The sequence below is a fragment of the Hippoglossus hippoglossus genome, chromosome 4 (genome assembly GCF_009819705.1).
Source record: "Hippoglossus hippoglossus isolate fHipHip1 chromosome 4, fHipHip1.pri, whole genome shotgun sequence".
Classification (NCBI taxonomy): domain Eukaryota; kingdom Metazoa; phylum Chordata; class Actinopteri; order Pleuronectiformes; family Pleuronectidae; genus Hippoglossus; species Hippoglossus hippoglossus.
Window position 1 is genome coordinate 24626054 of NC_047154.1, and position 19047 is coordinate 24645100.

The 19047-nt window shown below is 42.4% G+C and overlaps 2 protein-coding genes and 1 long non-coding RNA gene across 5 annotated transcripts; 1 reads left to right on the top strand and 2 right to left on the bottom strand.

The window, feature by feature from the left end:
* Positions 1-1783: 1783 nt before the first annotated feature.
* Positions 1784-4237, bottom strand: LOC117760089 (regulator of G-protein signaling 21-like). 2 transcript variants are annotated; one of them, XM_034582846.1, is made up of 5 exons: positions 3982-4237; positions 3654-3713; positions 3271-3332; positions 2988-3154; positions 1784-2797 (listed from the first exon to the last, which is right to left on the bottom strand). In XM_034582846.1, exons 1-5 carry the CDS (start codon positions 4059-4061, stop codon positions 2609-2611), a joined length of 558 nt encoding a protein of 185 aa, XP_034438737.1. In that variant the 5' UTR covers positions 4062-4237; the 3' UTR covers positions 1784-2608. The 2 variants fall into 2 exon arrangements, with proteins under 2 accessions (XP_034438737.1, XP_034438736.1); XM_034582845.1 differs by having other exon boundaries at positions 3271-3335; positions 3982-4234.
* LOC117760091 lies at positions 2750-17624 on the top strand. The gene is made up of 3 exons (XR_004613613.1): positions 2750-2885; positions 5869-5873; positions 17614-17624. It is a non-coding gene; the product is annotated as an uncharacterized LOC117760091 (long non-coding RNA).
* si:ch211-117l17.6 (regulator of G-protein signaling 21) lies at positions 9464-12838 on the bottom strand. 2 transcript variants are annotated; one of them, XR_004613612.1, is made up of 6 exons: positions 12488-12838; positions 12274-12369; positions 12132-12187; positions 11818-11984; positions 10334-10873; positions 10183-10296 (listed from the first exon to the last, which is right to left on the bottom strand). XR_004613612.1 is itself a non-coding variant. In XM_034582844.1 (5 exons), the coding sequence occupies exons 1-5, from the start codon at positions 12562-12564 to the stop codon at positions 10688-10690; spliced, it is 582 nt and encodes a 193-aa protein (XP_034438735.1). In that variant the 5' UTR covers positions 12565-12640; the 3' UTR covers positions 9464-10687. The 2 variants fall into 2 exon arrangements, 1 of the variants encoding a protein (XP_034438735.1); XM_034582844.1 differs by having other exon boundaries at positions 9464-10873; positions 12488-12640.
* Positions 17625-19047: the final 1423 nt, after the last annotated feature.

Genomic DNA, 19047 nt, shown 5'->3' on the forward strand with positions numbered 1-19047 from the left:
AGCGAAAACCACACATTAACGTATATCTTACTATTATCATTTATTTCAGGAACAAAAATAGATGATGTTCCAGCGCTGCCTTTCAGGGATGCTCATGTCCGAACTCCCTTTAGCTCCCTAATTCAAACCATGCACCCGGGTCAGTATCTGCCTGGTGGAGGAGGGGGGGGGGGGTCATTCTCAGTAGAATGAATAAGGTTCAGTCAGACAGGGTTAGTGACATAGTTATGATGCACGAACCTGAACTGTCTCAGTTACCTAACAAGTTCTACAGTCAGACGTCAGCATTGCGTGATTTGGGGTTTATACAGATTTTCATTTTTCCTCCGTCAGCAGAGTGTCATCATTGCATCATATTCCATAATCCACTTCCTTGGGCCCTTAAAGGTACACAGGCCAAGTGTGGAGCCAACAAGATGAACTGTTCTCAGGATTTGTGAGACTGAGGTTTTTTCTTGAATCAGATAAAAAAGTAAATATCTCAACATCTTCTCATGTTTTCTCACAGAGCAGAAAGACATTGATGTGAATCTCTCATGAACTAATCAATTACATTTATTTATATTTGAAAGGCTGTAGAGAAAACACACCCGTCTGTTGAACAGTGCTTCATTCCAGAGAAAATCTCATTTCTCACATCAGTGACTGATTTCATAAGAAACTGGAAGTCTGGGCCTTCCTGTTTTTTAAAAGCAGCACAAATCACTCGAAGCACTTGATTTTCAAGTTCACAGAATAACAGGAAACTGCGAGCACCAATATCCTTCGTCAGATGTCACTCGGATACGTTTTTTGCTTTGATGTCATTTCCTGTAATGTTTGAAAACACAGATTGCAACTCACAGCCATCGAGTCAAAGCTCCTATTCGGTATCTTTCTTAATATTAATCTTATTTACTGCTTTTCTCGTTAAAAGGAATCAGTTTTTTTATTGATTCAAATGCTGGAAATGTCTGAATATGAGAGACCACAAGCAACATTAAAAACACACACACATATATATTCTGTCACTTATAGGACAGAGGATGAAGTCCGGCCATCGGCTGCTTCTCCACAACAAGTGAAGATAACTGTTCCTCCGACGAGAACTTGGCACAGCCTCCGTGTTTCCATCCCGATGCGGTGGAGTGAAGCTTTAAACACGCAACAGACAATCGCTGTGCAAACATCCCATCGCTTCGTTCTGACGGCGTGTTTAAGATCTATTTCACTGTCGCCTTTAAACAGACCACAACACTGACACCACGGCGGCGAGCGATAAAAAAGCCGCGGCGTGAAAATCCAAGAGCGGGGGGGGGACAAAAAAATGAAGGTCACTTACTTCAAAGTGAGCAATTTAAATAATTTAATGTCATTCAAATCACTAACAGTTGAACAAGCACGTCAGCACTGCAACAGAGGTTGTACTCAAATGGTGACAAGTAACAATAAATAATGAAACGTTGAACTTTTTAAAGTCAATTAACTATGAACTCATTGAAACAACATGGTTTGGAAAAGCAGGAGTAAGGCCCATCCTCAGGGTATATGAGGAGTTTTAACATCCCATCATGCATTGTGATACTAGTTCTACTACATCTCCACTCGTAGTTTATTCAATAAAATCACAACCGTCGACACAAGAGGGTTTTTTTTATACTGTGGCCAGAAGTCGTGCGCTGAGGAATTAAATCAGACACCACCGGCCGTCAGTGTTAAGATGCTGTGACTTCATATTAAGATTCAACACAAAAAATGTGCACGGTTATGTTTTGTCATCATTCAAAAATATAATTTACTTTTGTTGTTTGAATACTGCCACCTTAAAGATGGTAAAATATTTGCACAAAAATGTCACAGGACCACAGGAAGCTTAAGACTAAAAAAAAAACATCAGCGTCAGTTTTTAAAACCTCACATCAGTCCAATCTAGAAAAAAATATCCTTTTGAAGTTTCCCAGAATGCCTCTTGCTGAACTCAGTGGCCTTCTGCTTCACTCAGGATGACATGTGACTCGGAGCTCCTCCTTCCGCTGTGGGTTTGATTCTGTCTCTGGAGCATCTGCCGGCTCTTTCTGTGACAGCTCATCGTGTGTCAGTGGCAGTTAAGTGCGACAACTAGATACACACACACACACACACACACACACATGCAACTACTCGAGTGCGACAGTTGCACAGTCTCACATCCTCAATCTTTTATCTGCACAGGAAACACCTCTGCAAAGAAGGAGCGCAGGCTGCTCCACGGTCAGTTGCGAGCGTCAGCGGGCGCCACTGATTCATTCACAAAGTGCTCAGTTCGCCTACGAACACACACACACACGTATCCTCCGGTGCACGGTGCACGCTACAGGGTGGTAAGGCTGTTTCTTCTGTGGTGCTCAGTGTGGGGATCCTGCCTGTGACTACAAGACACGGTCTGCCTCTGGATCTAGTGCCAGCGGCGAGGTGCGAGGCCTCTGTGCGTGTCCGTGTGCCGCGCAGGTCGACTCGCCTTCCTCCTTTGTTGTTGGTCCTTCCTCTGGAAGGAGCTCAAACATTCCAGTTATGGGTTTTCATGTCCGTTCTTTCTTTTTCTCTCTCTCTCGCTCTCTCTCTCTCTCTCTCCCCCCCTCCGACTGTGCTTTCATCCCTTCGTGGCATCGGCGGCGAGGTTTTCCAGGAGAGTTCTATAAATGTCAGAGCGGAGGAACCGTGGGTACGAGTCTCTCTCCATCAGCCCGAAAACTATCTTCTGAGCGTCGTCGAAGCAGTGCGTGGTGGGAGTCTTGACGTTCCTTTTGATCTGCTCTCGGGTGTGATAGTCGATGTTGATCTGGAATGAGGCACATGGAGAGGAATGAGGGCAACTGAGCCAAGAGCCAGAGATTTGAGCAGCAGGCACCGTGATTCCCTTTCATTTCGTCTGATTTAATCATACACAAAGATTTACGTTTGGAGCAGTGTGTGTGTGTGTGTGTGTGTGTGTGTGTGTGTGTGTGTGTGAATGAATGAGCAGTCTTTACCTCTTTTGGAGATTCTGCTTTGATGAACTGCTCATAAATCTTCTTGGCCCGTGAGGACATTCTGAACGAAGACTTGATCTTCTTGTAGTCCTCGCAGGTGAGCCAGAACTCAATATTCTCATCGCTGTATTCAGACTTGAGGAAGTTACGAAAGGTTGCCAGTCCATCTGAAGCAAGAGAGATTTAAAAAAAAGAAACTTAAAACTCATATTCTCACAAACATAATTCACTGTTTTTGCAGTATTCTCATCTTTGGGGTGGGTGGGGGGGAAATGCAACCTACATTTAGACTCCAGAAGCCTTTCCAGTGACTGTGACCATTGTTGGGTATCTTCTAAACTTAGCCTGCTGGGAGAGAATGCAAAAGGGATTACTCAACCAGAATCAAATTTGGGTGAAATAAAGCTGGGAGAGCTGCAGAGGCTGCGAGGGACGCAGAGAGCAGCCTAATCAGGAAAAGCAAAGCGGATGTGCTTATCAAATATGTACCCAAATAAAAAAAAGAAGAGATATGTTGGTGTGTGTGTGTGCATGCGGAGCCAAAGCAAACATGGTGTCTGTGGTTCATTTGAATCCTTCCATGATGCCATAGATGGAAGTGATAGGAGCAGGCCGGCTATTTTAGAACCGCAAATGTATGCAAAACACTCCATAAGTTGTCCTTACCTCTCCGAGCTGGACGAGTGTGAGAACATGCACTGCAGTCTGCACATGAAGTTCTTTCCACTGTGTAGAGATAAGAAAAGCGTTTAAAATATGAATTCCTGATGGATTTTGCTGCTGCTCGATTAGTTTCAAAGTGTCAAAGCATGCTGGGTATCTGTTAGGAATCAGAAAGAAAAACTGCGTGCGGTGGGTTCACTTAAGATTAAATAATAAAAAATATCCTTTTGAAATTCAAGCCTCGTATGAAATAGACAATTTAACAAAAATCTAAACTACTTCTTTTTTAGCGAGTTCACTGGAAACTCCGGCTCGAGAAAGTTTCACTCACATGTTCTTGTTTCTCTTCCTGTCATCTTTGTCCATGATGAAGTGCTGTGAGTTGAGTGGGTCGGCGGTTAGGCTGGGCATTGTTTTGTTAAGTCCACACTCTCAGGCTCTCGGTCCTGGTCATGCTGCGGCTGAGAGACACTTAGGAGGGTTCCCCCTGCGATGTGCCTTTATATACCAAGGTTTCCTGTTGCCATGGGACTGGGGCTGCTGGGATACATCAGCAGTTCAGCCCAGAGCGAAGAGGAAGCACCCCTTCCTCCTCCCCCCCCCCCCCCCCCCCGGGTTCCTCCCCTCTCCTCCTGCCTCACCGTTGGAAACAACACACGCTGCACTGAATGTACGATTCCCTCGTCTGGTCGCCTGACTCCCTACTATGTCTCTCTGCTTCCTCTCCATCTGGGCGTCCCCTCCTCCCGACTGGACGAGCCAGACGAGACAATCCGCGCTGTGTTCACATTATTATTAGTCTTTCAGAACAGATGCAAATGACAGTGATGGTGATAGGCAAATCGTGACCTTACCGTGTTTTGACACAGGACGAATGGAAGAACACTCTGTCCCTCGGAGGGAAAACGTTGGCATCAATCCATCGCACAAAGGCAACTTTATTCAGAGAGCACATTTCATAACAAAGACATTTTAACGTGCTTTACATTTAGAAAGTCGACAAAAACAAACCATTTGGCATGTGCTTCACAGCGGCACAGCAATACAGATAACGACAAAGCAGCATGGAAACACACACACACACATCCTTGCACTTTTATCTTACTGAGGACACTCATTGGCATCATGCAACCCCTTACCCTAACCTGCACCATCACCTTGAACTTCTTCTAACCCTAAAATCAAGTCTGAACCCTCAAGCTGCTCATTGAAAGTGGCCCAGAAAGTGATTACTGACCAAAATCTCCTCACTTTCCCAAAATGCACCTTGTTCCATAAGGTCTAGGCTCAAAATTGTCCTTACAAACACGTCAGTACAAACATAAAGCCTTAGTGAAAACACTCACTGGCATAACGCAATCCCTGGGCCCCTTAACCTTAACCTTAACCTTAACCATCACAGCTAACTGGGTATACCTAAACCTAAACCTAAACCTTACTCTAACCCTTAAACCAAGTCTTGACCCTCAAACAGCCCTCTTAACGTGGCTCACACTGACATCGCTCATTGGCTTTTTTTGAGTTTGGCTTTAAAAGGTCACAACTTTATCAGGTAAAGACACATTTGCCAGCACCTGATCTTATTCCAGCATCAACCAGGAAGCCGCTGTCTGAAGACGTGACTCCCTTTGAATCAGAATACGGCGGAAATTTCATGCAAGGACATATGTGAAAGAGGAAACAGCGAATCGATTGCAACAGAGAGACTCAGCAAGGCGCCAGGAAGTCGGGGCGTCATGTCATCACCACAGTCTGGTTTCAGCTTTATTGTTGAAACCTTCCAATGAGGTAAAAGATTAAAAGCTGATATGTGGATCCATGTTGTTTAACTTAAACATCTATGAGGCCAATTCACCTTGAAATGAAGATACATCACATCATATCACTTATGGGAGAATTGACTTTAATAACAAACATGGAATCTGATGCCAATGCCAACACTGACTCACGTACACAGGCCACAGCCTTTCAGCCAGTTACTCATTGAAGAGACTCAGAGCAGACGTGTGAACCAGTCCAACTGTGTATTGACGTGTGACTGAGCTGAAGTGAGTTAGCAATGACCCATTACCTTCCAGGTTTTGTTTCCTCAAAACGTTGCCGCTCTACGACAGATAGTTTTTTGCTGACGTTGACGCAGCGGTTTCTGCAGAAGATTGGAGCTGGACAACGACATGTGGGAATTTACAAGCTTCATGGAACACCGGCTGTGGTTTAGCCGCCGTTCAGCCGTGCTGCTCGCCTAGAGATTCGAGGTCTCGCCCCTTTTTTCTCACGTTCCGCGTGCGGTTCACAGCTGAATAGACTGAGAAGATTATCTTTCAGCACGGTTTTACATGCTTTACATGCTGATATGTCCCGAACATAAATATACACTACACTTCCTGTAGCCAAACCCGTTTCAAAATAAAAGCACTCCAGCGTTTCTGTTGACGGAATCCATTAATTTGTTTTTAAAAGGTTTTTTAATTGTGAAATATTTGCAGGAGTGGAAGATGCACGGCTTCATACTGTATAGTATTTATTTGACGACACAGAACTACCTCAGAAAGGCTGTAGTTATATTAAAAGTTAAAGTAAAGAACTTGTGCTGTAATCTCCCTGGTGACGTAACCTGGAATCCCCGCTGATATACGCACTCAACCACGTCAGTCTCAGCCGTAAATCATTGAGTTTCACCCCGTTTTTTATAGCATCAAAATATTAATTAAACCCAAACTTACCGGAAAAAAAGAACATTCGAACATACGTCAATGTAATAACCCTCTTTTGAGAAAAATGTACTTGCAGGTACTTTGACATTTTAGTTTGGCCCAGGTCCCATTTAGCTTCACTTTATGGAAGCTGTCATGTCATCCATCTTTAGATACAGCCTATGGTTCGTATGAAGAGTTGTCTGGACACGTCCACGGGGAAAAGAGAGATGTGAGATGTGACGCTGTTCGACGATCCACCGACCAATTTGATGGGAGCATGCTGGGTCCTCAAGGGCTAATTTGTGAGACATGTCCAATCGCATTGGGAAATGAAGAGCGGGTATAGATGTTCCATACTGGGAGGCAGAGAGAAACCATCCATGACGGAGAGGTGATCTGGGAGAGAGTCTAAAATCTGGGATAATGGCTTTTTGTTTTTCACGGTCTCGTCTGTATGACGTTCATAGAACTGCACTCAGTTGAAGAGATGAAACAAACAACGAACGAAGAGATGAGAGACACGATCATTAATCATTCGGGTCACGTAGGCAGCAGGAAAGTTTTGACTATAGAAACAGAATCAGTCAATAACAGTTGGGGCCATAACATGAACCTGTGACTGTTGTGTTATTGTCCTGCAACACAACTCTGACTTTCAACATGGAAAAGACTCTGGGCTGATAAGAGCTAAAACACAACAGATAAGAGCTAAAACACAACGGATAAGAGCTGAAGAAAAACAAGAAAAACTACTGTAAGGATAAAAGACACAGATTAGATAAAGATGTGAGCTGCAGTGAAAAATTCATTAGAATTAAATCTCATTTAGTTGATTTAACTGACTACTACGACATTTCTGTTGTGTTCAAATATCTCACTGATAAATCGAATAAATTTACACTCCGGAAGGAAAATTTCAGGAAATAAAGGGATTTTATAACATCCTGTAGAAGTTCTGTACAATCAGAAACCTGACTGAATGTACGTATATCTGATGTTTTACTGTTTCCTTAGCTTCTCCTTCCCAGCACCTGGTGCCACAGGCCGCCCGGTTGCAATCTGCCCTTCGGCTTCACGGACGCTGCTCCTCTCACTCTTTTGCCCAAACACGGTTAGAAGCACCGAGGCGTTGTGAGGCGTCACCAAACACTGAGAACTGAAGGATGTCAGTGTGAGTCTGACACCACCTTCATATTTGATTCTGTCTACGGCCACATTAGAGCAGGACACACATGTATTTAAATAGAATGACATAACCTCTAATATCCAGATCTGGAAGTGAAGCAGTCTTGACCTAAACTGCTGTCTTCCACAGTACTCACTTCCTTTCCGTTACTATGGTAACCGGGCTGCGCTATGATTAAACAGCCACAGATTGTGTGTGAAGGACTGAGTGTGATGCAGAAGACGTGAGACCTCGGCCACTTACCAGGAAATACCCCTCACGCTCGCGTGCTCTCAGATTTACTGACGTTTGACATTGGCGCTCGGCGGAGTCGAGACCAGTGAAGCTGTGGATTGTGAAACCGTGAATAGATTCCACCAGCAGGCCCCAAAATTACATTTATATATCACTGATCAGCAATTTAAATACATTCTGAGGGGATTTTTTTTGATATTCGGAGAAATGTTTTATGTTAGCAATCAGAAATGAGAAAAGTTTCATCCGCATCTCCACACGTCCAACCTGCTCTTGTGAACAAAGTATCTCAAGAACGCCAAAAGCTAATTCTTCCAAATTTTATACAGATTTTCATTTGAACTAAATGATAAACTGATTAGAATTTGGTGGTCGACGGTCGATGGGCGACATCACAGTGACCTCTTGTTCTTGTGAAGATGATTTATCAGGGATTTTGATTGTTTTCATCAATTTGACGCAATGATTAGAATTTAAAAACTCTTTCTTCCTTGTGAATGCGTTAACACCTCGAGAAAATCATTTCAAAAGTGGCACAAACTCACTGATTACCTGATTAGAATTAATGGTCAAAAGTCTTGGTCACTGTGGCCTCACGAAACTTCTTCCTGGCCTCTTGAGCAGATCTCAAGTCGGCCTGGAGCGTGTTTCTTTACACTCTGACCAGTTGTCACTTGGACTCAAAGATGAACTGATTAGATGAGAAGTCAAAAGGTCAAAGGTCACAGTGACCTCAATTAAAATGGTATGTCGCCTGAAACTGCACCAAAAGGTAATTCTAGTTTTTCGACATTTCAACATACAGAAGGAGACTTGTGGTCTCATGCAGCTTGTTTCCATCGTTGTCTGGAGGAGTTACAGCGTCAGCAGTCAGGTTGTGTCTCGATGATCAGACACTGGGAGAACGCACATCGTCAGGTTTAACGTTCCATCGCAGGTCAACACCAACATTTAGTAACGAGATTTAAGTCTCATCCCTGCAGGCGTTATGTTTACCTTTTAAATTTAGTTTTCCTTTTTGAAGCATACCGGGAAAGACTTCCTGCTCAGAAGAAACACAACAAGCAACACAACTTTATCAAAGTGAAATATAAAAGACGCTTATTCTCCACGTTCACATTCTTTTATTTGAGCAAAAGACACCGTGATCTCATCGTCCAGCTCCTTCAGGTTACTTCTCTCAGTAGATCTCTGCCATCGTTGTCTGTCTGTGTGTGTGTGTGTGTGTGATGAGATTATTTCCCTAACAAGGCAGAACATTTCAGGCTGATCTGTTACGCATCAGGTTGTCTGATGACTCCCGTGTTGTCGTTTAAGCTGCCGGGTTATTATTAGCTGCCTCACTACTCCTTTTTAAGGCACATTTCTGAGGAATAAGGCCATTTACAGAGCCGAGCAGGATCAAGGGTTACCGCGGGGGTTACTTTTTTCCACTTTGGTAAAACCCTATTGCTGGTGTGTGGAGTCATCTCTGCACCTAATTAAGAGGATATATCAGACATGTGACCAAAAACAGAATCTCCTTGCTGGGTGAGCGGTGGAAACTCTTCTCTGGCTTATTTTTTTTTTTTTTTTCATAGTCATGCCCGTGTCCACGCCTGCAGTTAGTCAGTCAATCAGATAAATATAAACCTTGGTCTCAGACTTCTGATGATGTGGAAATAGAATAAAAAAAGACGAAGAGTCTGGATGAGGATCAGGTCACAATTTGGTAAAAAAAATGTTTTTATTTTATTTTACAGAGAATTTTGCACATTGTTGAGCCCTATGACAGAAATCTTGATTTGTAAATATGGAACAAATAGAATTCGATTGATTGATTGATTGATTGATTGATTGATCAGAAACCACTTATTTACCATTCTTCATCATTTATGATTCTTTCAGTCAGACTTTCGGTTTACAAACAAGTTATATCAAGTAACGATTAATTCTTCATAATCATCTACTCACACCTACCAACATCTTTCTCTCTCCTCTACGTACAAATACTTCTTTCTACTCACATTACTTTTTATTCCTCGTAGTTTTATGTCATTACTTTATTAATGCCCACATTTCATTAATACTGATCATCAATAATACATCAAATACCTTTATAACAATGTGTTTTCTCAGGACTTTGAGCTGATTTCACTTTCTTAAAACCTTTTATTGTACAAAATCTTTATCCTGCTTCTGAACTTACTATTTTATTTAAAGCCAAAATTTGACACAGATCCACCTTTTTGTCACTTTCCTGGGAGATAGGGCAATTTTTTTGGACAGGCAAATTTAGGGGACTGCTCTTTATCATTGTTTTAAGTCATGAACTCTGGTAAATTTCCAGAAAATTGTTTTTGGGACACACACGAAGGACCCAGCGGGATAGTATGCGGGTCGGACGCGGTCACAACAACAAGATTCAGGTGAGGGGCGGAGCCTTGCGTTTTTGTTTATAGCAAATCAACACTGGTGAGAACCCTCGTCACCAAACGCTTTAGAATCTCGTTGTTTTTTCCAAGTTGAAATCTTCACACGTCTTTTTCAACTTGAGATATTTTCACAGAATCTCCGGAGCAACTGACCTGGACGTGTTTTCCCTGGGGACTGTGGAGCTCTACTGACTGGCTTCTAGTTTTATTCTACTCTTTTCTCAGCTGCAGCAGTTTTTTTACGATCTTCAAATTGCTTCTGTGTTTTTCCAATTGTTTGCCTTTTTGTCATTTGCGTCTCGTAAAACACGTTTGTTATTGTGTTTTGAAAGGTTCCGCATTTATAACGTTTATTATTATCTCGCCGTCTTCAAAAGGACATTGACGTTGATGACATCGGGTTGTAGAGTTTGTGAGAAATGCTCTGCCTTTGTAAGAAAACATTCATGATTGTCTCATACATTGTGAAATAACTTTTCAGTTCAAACAACAGAGACTCTCTCTCAGCTAAATGTACCACATAGTTCTGGATTTGCGCTTTAGGCTCAGGTAGGCGTCAGAGTGCAGGAATCGGGGGCAGGAGTCTCTCTCCATCAGCAGGTACACGTGTTTCTGGGCCTCGTCGAAGCAGGAGATGCTCGGGTTCTCCAGGGACTTTTTGATGTTCTCCCTAATGTAGTGGTCAACGTTGATCTGGAAGAAAAACAAAAAAACATGATTTTTGATGTAGAATGAGGTGGAACTTATATCCAAGTGGTTTGGTCGTTTGCGTGTTGTTACTTTTCTTAGAGAATCGTGACGTGTCAGCATGACCCTCAGAATACAAGAGGTCATGGCTGTAACCAAGCAGTAGATGATTTGTCGTTTTCTACCAACTGGGATGGTCCCAATGCTCCAGATGTGTCTCTGCCTTCCTGCCAAAGATGGTAAAATCTTTATGGATGGCCACAACCACAAGCCACCAATGCAGGTAGGACTTTGCCCCCGTGCTGCTAATAGCTATCATGAGTCACCGATGTTATGTCTCATTGGGCTTTTCTGATCTGGTTTTAGATTTCACTGGAAACAGTTTTTTTGATTTTAAAATACATGTATATTGACTCTTGGGTCTCACAGCACATTCAGTATCCGGCCTGCCTCATTAATCCACTTCATTGAATGAGATATTTGCAGCTGGCTAGACAGCGAGCTCAGGATCAGACAGCTCAGACCCGGTTGGACTCAAATAGCCGGTTTAATTTAGGATCCAGTTATGAGACAGTGAATCACTTCAAGATAATGATGCTCAAAAGGTTCAGGTTGACATTTAGAAACTTAGACACTAGGCACTGACAAGAAAAGTGATTGAAAAGTGACATGTCTAACCAGAAATGTGAAGCGGTTGTGTTTCCATTTGTTGAGACATAAATTGAATTTGGATTTGAAGAGGATTTGCTCTCGTCTTCCATATTGCTTGATCTACTTTTACTAATCTCCTCCTTCCAATATGAGGTGCAGTTTCCTGTGTGTGTTGCAAAAAATGCCTGATGCTGTTTTGTAATATCAACTTGGAGAAATGCAGTTTACATCTGGCCTGATAAAGTATAATCTCCTGGCTGTTAGTCCAGATGTCATCCTGGTGTGACTGAGGCACTGACCTCTCTGCAGGCCATCGGCTGGATGAACTCAGTGTAGATCTCCTCTGCTTTCCAGCGAAGATCATCCGGTGAGGCGGTCGACCTGAAGTCCTCACACGCGAGCCAGAACTTGATGTTCTCCTCACTGAACTCCGACTCCAGGAAAGTTTGGAACGCTGCTAAATACTCTAAGAGATAGATTTTTAAAAAGTATTTGATTATTTATTATTAAGAGATGGTCAGGGTACGTTGAGTTCACGCTCAAATTCAAATTTAGAACAAGTTCATTTAGTTTATTGTATTTTATCATCAGAAAAGAGTAAAACATATCTCACTTTTATCCCGTAACAGTTTCTCCAGAGTTAGGTTCAGTTTATGGTCCGTCTGACAACTGTAATTAGATAAAGATTATAAGATTAAGAACGTTAACTTTCACCCAATAAGATATAAATACATTGAAAGTGCAACATTAACTACCTGAGTTTCAAAGAAGATGGCTCATCACTTATTTTTTGCACCATCAGGTCCTGGACTTCCTTCTTACGCCTCTTTCGATTAAGAACAATATCAATCCTGCAAAATAAAAGTTAAACTAGTCGAACTTTAACTGAACATGAAGTAAAAAAATCTAACATTGAGCCTCTCTGCCCCTTTTTCCAATCACTCATCACTCATCACTTGTCAGGCTTACCTTCTGGGTCTCTTGACATTTTGCATCAGATCCCGGATTTCATGTAAGCGAACCTTTGAAAACAAAAGTTTGGGCATTTTAACATCTCTGTTAGTGTCCTCTGAACAGTGTAGAGGAGTTGCCTCCAGACAGAAACAGGGTGGAATGGCTGTGATGCCGAGGACCTGCAGCTACAGGTACCTGGAAGCCTCCTGGGTAAACATGCAGCTGCTGTGGAGACCGCTCACTGACTCACTGCTGTAAAATTCCTGCTGTTTGACTCTGATTCATGGAAAATCTGATTCCTCGTCTTAGTGGTGTACGTTTTACTACATATCATGTACACGCGTGTGTGCGTTTTTGTCACACGACTTTACATAGAGTTGCTGAGGAAAATCTATTTTTAATGAAGGCAATTTTTATGAATGATTAACGACTTGATTAATGGAGCAAGGGTTGGGCCTTTGAGGATATGAACCATGAGCCACACATTAGTCAACACAGATCTTTAATATTGCATCATGACCGCATTTGTTAACATCATGGGTGTGTCAGGGACAGCTTGTTTTATATCAGAGCTGTGACTAGAGTATTAAGAATTTACTAAGGTGTAAGGTACTTGTCGCATTAGTAAAAAAAACATACTTCTTTAATATGCAGTACAATATCTTATGAATGGAAAAATGTGGAATACAGAGAAGAAACTTTAAACCTTAGATTTGCGTGTAAATGCTCGATGCCCGGTGACCCAGATTGAAATGGAATTCTACAACATACTATTGTGACTGTGTGTGTGTGTGTGTGTGTGTGTGTGTGTGTGTGTTGATGTGGGTGTGAGTGGGGCTTTACAGGAGTCCCTCAGGGGTCTCACTGCTGTTGTGGGGTGGTAACCTTGTGACCTTGTGGGTAAGAAAATGCTGAAGTGGGTAATTTTTCAAAGCTGCTGTCGATGCACACGGGAGGTCGGGGACTTTACTTCCCGGTGGCCGACACCCTCACCCCCTCGTGCTTCATTGAGCAGTGCTTTGCATTGGGGGCATGGGAAAGTTCAGAGGATGCAAAAATGAGGGTAACTCAGCGTTCGCAGTGACGTGATCAGTAACTTTTCACAAATAATGTATTGAGTTTTGCTTTTCCTGTTGGCCAATGCTCGAGCAGAAAGGTAGAATGTAGTAAAAAGGGCGACTGGGTTTGACTGAATGTTGAGTTGTAACTTGATTCTGCGGTTTGTCTTCTCACCTCAGTGTTTGTGGAGATTACAGGACCACATTTCCCATAATCCCCGGTGCTTCTGCTCACAAAAAGCAGAGCGTGCTGCAGTTATTTTATTTTTTTAACCTTTGTCCTCAGCCACTCAAAATCAACAGTGGTTAAAACTTCACGGATCAGAATGCAAATTATTTTCTCCATGACAACACAGTAAAGGCATTATCTCATTTTTTAAACAGCGTATGTGGGTGTTGCTCCCAGTGTGTGTGTTTGTGGTTCTGATCTGCATTCAGGTATGTGACCACACCTTTGTGTGGAGGGGGAGGAGGGGGGGGGGGGGGTTGTATTGAACACCATGTCCTGATTTGTCCTCGTTGAAAGACTGACAGACGTCATTGCAAATTCATAGATTCCTTAAACCGATCAGGATTGTCACAGGTGAGGCTGAACCACTCAGTGTTCATGTTCATAACAGTGACACGGTTCCTGAAGCACATTATGAAATCCTACTTGTCCTGTTAGTTACCATAAATGGACTTGATTTTGTTTCTCAATGAAAATGAAACAGAAAAGGAAACAGAAATGGAAAAAGGAGAACAGAGAGACACAAACTGCAACGCTCCAGCATCTTATCTCAGTGGTTGTATTGAAAGTGCACACACACACACACACACACACACACACACACACACACACACACACACACACACACACACACACAGGAAGCTCTGTCTTGCAGCATCTTGGTGGAGACTCAGTGATGTGGAAACCAATACTACCGAGGCTTTATGAGAAGTGGTTTTCATTTGACAGAGCCACACTGAGTGGCATCAGTAGAGGGGTCACCTCCGCCAACGCCCAACAGTTTGCACCAAAATTACACACGCTCATATTTACCAGTCCCCTAAATATGTGTGTGTTTTACATAAAAAAAAATCCATTCATTACATCCTGGGGAATGTGAAAATGACCCAAAAAACACCATGTTTCAAAGAAAGTGATCAAATAAATTCTCGGACCTGCCCATTTGTGGATCGGCCCTAAAGTTGTATGTGATTTAATATTTTTTCTGGAAACCCATTTGATTGTTTTTGCGTAATCCTGCTGACCGAAAACAAACATGACCTCCTTTGGCGAAGGTCACTTCACCGATTCCTGGAAGCTGAACTTGAACTAAATATATGACGAGATCTCCAGCATCTTACACCAAGCTCGTAGCTAGGACGTCGTAACCTATGGTTGCAACAGATCCAAACAGCAGGGGGGGGGGGGGGGGCACTTCCACTTGTGTGGTTACCAGTTACCAATGACACCCCCCCCCCAATCAGCTTTTTCTTTCCTCTTACAGTCAGTGAGGACACGTTGACTAAACACCTGAGGCCTCAGCCCTGATAACACTTGGTTTCCTCTTCGTATGACGGTCGACAGAGTCGTGGAAAAGAGATGATGACTAAAGTACTGGCAGCACGTCACCGAGAGCAGTACTTGTACTCACCAGAACACTTTGCCTGCAGTACTTATATCTACTGTGAATGGCAGTGATGGCAGGACACCCTCTTCTGAGGTGTCACAGTTTAAATTTCATATTTTAACATTTATCATTTAACATTAATATGAGATTTTCAAGTTATTGAAGTAGTTATGTGCATCTTCACTGACATTAACTGATTAACTGAAATACGACAAAGTAACGTCATGGAAACAGGAACAAGTTGACTGTCTATGCAGTTTTGAGTTAGAGTAAAACTAAAGTGTGTTTTTCTACGTCAACTTGTTCAAAATGTAAATATTTCATTCCACTTCCAGTTTATCTCAGATGGTATAAAAAAAACTTCCACCAGCTCTGTTCTAGTCAAATGTGTTTAATACAAAGATAAGTTGTGAACGTCAGAGTGTGAAGACGACAAAACTAAATCAACACATGAGATTAACAAAACATTCCACTGACACACGGAGGTAAAAATGAATTAATAAAAGGAGGAAATCAGGATGAAAAACAGATATCTCTCAGCAAACAAGGTTATTTTTAGCCTCTGATCACGTCGTAGATTTACTGATTAAATTCCTCAAAAAACTTCCCAGTTCCTCTCCCTTTGTTTCACTTTATGTTTGATTTTAAAGTCGACACATCAACGACGGACCACACGCACTTCATTTCTATTAAAAGATTTCCCATGTTCACTTCCAGTAGCAAGATAAAACATTATTGACGCCTGATTATCGGCCTGAGAAGTGTCTGATTTGTAAATACTTATACTTATGTCACGTGTACTCTCTTCAGAATTCAAAGTCTAGGTGAATCTTTATATTTATTTTATTTGGTTAAATAATACAAAAAGAATAACGTTCATCTCTCACAGCGAAGATGAACTTCACATAAACTCATCCACTGCACTTACTTGGTCATTTTGTTCTTCATTATATTTTATTAAAGAGCTCATGCAGAGTTTGTTAGAGCGAACACACACTGAACTTAAACCTTAGACACAAAGATAAACTTCCATTTCTTTTGTGTTTTGTCTGTATCACACTGTTGTCATTCTGGGATAAAGTTTGTTTTCCGTTGTCTTGAAACTGTAAAGGTCTAAACTTGTCTTCATGAGCTGATGAAGACTATGTGTCATATCATTTTACTGCCGATTATCCATTGACCTTTTTCACTCTAACAATCAGTCTTTCATCTGAGACACGTTTTCTCACTCGTCATCCGTCTCGTATGATTTGGTATCGAATATTCACAACGGCAGAATTTCCCCTGTTTGTCAGCAGCCTCCCTCTTTCGTCAGGACGCTGTACAACTCTGACTTTCACACGTTTTCACACAGACTGTTGTGACACTGACGTTGCAAAATAAAGGAAAGTCAAGAAATATCACATTCGATCGACAGGAAGCTGAGTTCGTGAGGCAACGCCGAGGGAAACTGGGGCCTGTGTTTGATTTGTGGACTTTTGAGCTCGTCTGTGGAAACACATTGTGCTGATTGAATGAAACACAGTTGATATGTTCTCATTCGGGCAGGCGTGAGTCAAAAGGAACTGTACACAGCGTGAAGTATTTTGAACGTGCGTGTTTAGTGTTTGCATACCGTGGCATTGTAGTTGTGTATCTGATTGATTGACTATCAGTGTAGGTGTGACTGGTGAACGGAGGCTGGGCCTTTCTGCCGACTGAGTCACGCACACACACACACAGCAACAAGCTGCAGCATGTGCTTTGTCTCGAGAGGCCAAGTTAATACTGATAATACAAAACCAATGAGTTCCTTAAAACTAGTGGAGCAGCTGTTGTACCACTGTGCTCGGGGGGGGGGGGTCACGCGTGAAAAAGTGCTGCAGTCACAGTGAGAGGAGAGAAAACGGCGTGAACTGAGGTTTCACGCAGCGACAGTAACCTGTGTGTGTGTGTGTGTGAGTGTGTGTGTGTGTGTGTGTGTGAGTGTGTGTGTGTGTGTGTGGCCACCTCTGTTGTCTGAAATGAGTTTTTTCCATCAGAGCTAACCCTAACCCAAAAAATCTCGATGAGTGACAAGTGCGAGTGAGCGACCAGTTGAGAGAGAGGGAGGACGCGGGGACGTCCAGTTCTCGCTTCCACGCTAACTTTCAGATCTGTAGCAAGAAAAGTGCAGAAAAGGGGATTTGATCTCACGCTGCTGATTCATCGTCCGTGTGCTCGTTTCTCACAGATAAGATCTGATGACGGTGGCCGGCTTTTATCATCTCAGCCGAGGAGAATGTTGTCGGTTCTGTTTGTGTGGCGGTTATCAGGATTAGGCCAGGACTGCTCCTGTTGCCAGGGGCGGGGTCAGAGCCCGCCGAGAACTCCTTTATCCTCTGGAGCTGATTCAATAAAGGGGGCGGATCCAGGATGTTTGTCTTCTGATTTTTTTAACATGGCGAGATGGGGCGTTTAGCTCTGATGGCTCCTCCTTCTGGTGGAGTCATGGTTCAGGTCAGTTTGACCCGCTCTACCACCTGAGCCACAGTCGCGGTTCGTCAACTAACCAGAAGGCCGGTGGGTTTGATCCCTGGCTCCTCCAGCCTGGATTCCAAATTGTCCCTGATGTGTGAATGTGTGTGTGAATGGGTTAAAGCAACTTGTACTTGTGGTGTATAAATACTGTCCATTAACCATTTAAGCCTTTGGACTCTAAGATCAAGATTAAAATCACGTGAGGTATATAAAGCGAAATCAAAAGCATTTAAATAATTGACAGAATACCGTCCCCACAGCCCTGTCGGGTGGAGAATCAGTGTTTCACCATGAGTGTGCGTGTGTGTGTGTGTGTGTGTGTGTGGAAGTGAAACAGACTTCGGTGGCGGAGGTCCACGAGGCCGGGGCCGATTCAGGGGGGAAGTCAGACTGACAGGTTCCTATTACGCTGTCGACAGTCCTCAGACACAAGCCCCTGATTCATGAGCAACACTTCAGTCCCTCAACTGGTCGACTTCCGTCAGCAGGAACCTTTAACACAGAGCACTGACCACATGTTCCTGCTTTTGTAGAGTCATGGATTATTTAAAATCTTCCACCAGTAATAAGGCTGAATGAACATGGAGAGAAATCTGGAGATCCTGTGGTGTTCGATTCATTCTTGAAGTGTTCCCACTTAAATATCATAGATAATTAGCTGACTAATGGTTAAATTACAGGGATTAGAGTCCCAGTTATTAAAATACCTGTTAAACCTGTAAAACGTGGCTTCCTGGGCTAGGTTATTATAATATAATATAATATAATATGAACAAGTAAACCTGTCGTTAAAAGTCCTTTACATTCTGCTTTTTAAATGAGGCTGTTGTTGTACAGTTGCTAACACCAGGCCTTCGTCTCCATCTAGTGGTGAAACGTACACAGTGATTTCACAGAGAGACGACTGCAGGTTCAGGTTCAAGACCGAATCACTGATCTGGTAAAAGGTGGCAAAAAGGGGGAAACCCACATTTTTTTCGCCTGCATCTGTGTCAAATCTCGTCTTTTATTGAATATCGTGCACGATATCACATTTACATTTTTTATCAAGTCCTGAAAAACAAACTCTTGGACAAATGGGTCCATGAGACGATTCCCACTAAAGGTTTTTGCAAAGCGAGCCTGTTGAAAAATGTTTATTAAAGCACAAAATTTAAAATAATATGAAATTCACATTAAAAATTCACACAGATTTTACCAGATTATTACAAACATATTATCTACAGCTAATTAGTTCTGCTTCTAATTAGTCTTTAGTTTTTATTATATAAGTTCAATTTTTATAGCATCAATAACTCATTAAAACCAAATTTATAAACAAGTGAACTCCTGAACATACCTCAGTTTGATAACAACTCCCTAAAAGGACAAAAAATATACTTCATAATGTACTTTGACCTTT

Excerpts from the sequence above, each read along its gene's own strand:
- si:ch211-117l17.6 (XM_034582844.1), bottom strand. The coding sequence starts at position 12,564 with ATGCCCAAACTTTTGTTTTCAAAGGTTCGCTTACATGAAATCCGGGAT. Across the intron at positions 12,188-12,273 it reads CCATCTTCTTTGAAACTCAG|TTGTCAGACGGACCATAAAC; the intron begins GTAGTTAATGTT and ends ATCTAATTACAG. Across the intron at positions 10,874-11,817 it reads AGCCGATGGCCTGCAGAGAG|ATCAACGTTGACCACTACAT; the intron begins GTCAGTGCCTCA and ends TTTTTCTTCCAG.
- LOC117760089 (XM_034582845.1), bottom strand. The coding sequence starts at position 4,061 with ATGCCCAGCCTAACCGCCGACCCACTCAACTCACAGCACTTCATCATG. Across the intron at positions 3,336-3,653 it reads CACTCGTCCAGCTCGGAGAG|CAGGCTAAGTTTAGAAGATA; the intron begins GTAAGGACAACT and ends ATTCTCTCCCAG. Across the intron at positions 2,798-2,987 it reads AAGCAGAATCTCCAAAAGAG|ATCAACATCGACTATCACAC; the intron begins GTAAAGACTGCT and ends GCCTCATTCCAG.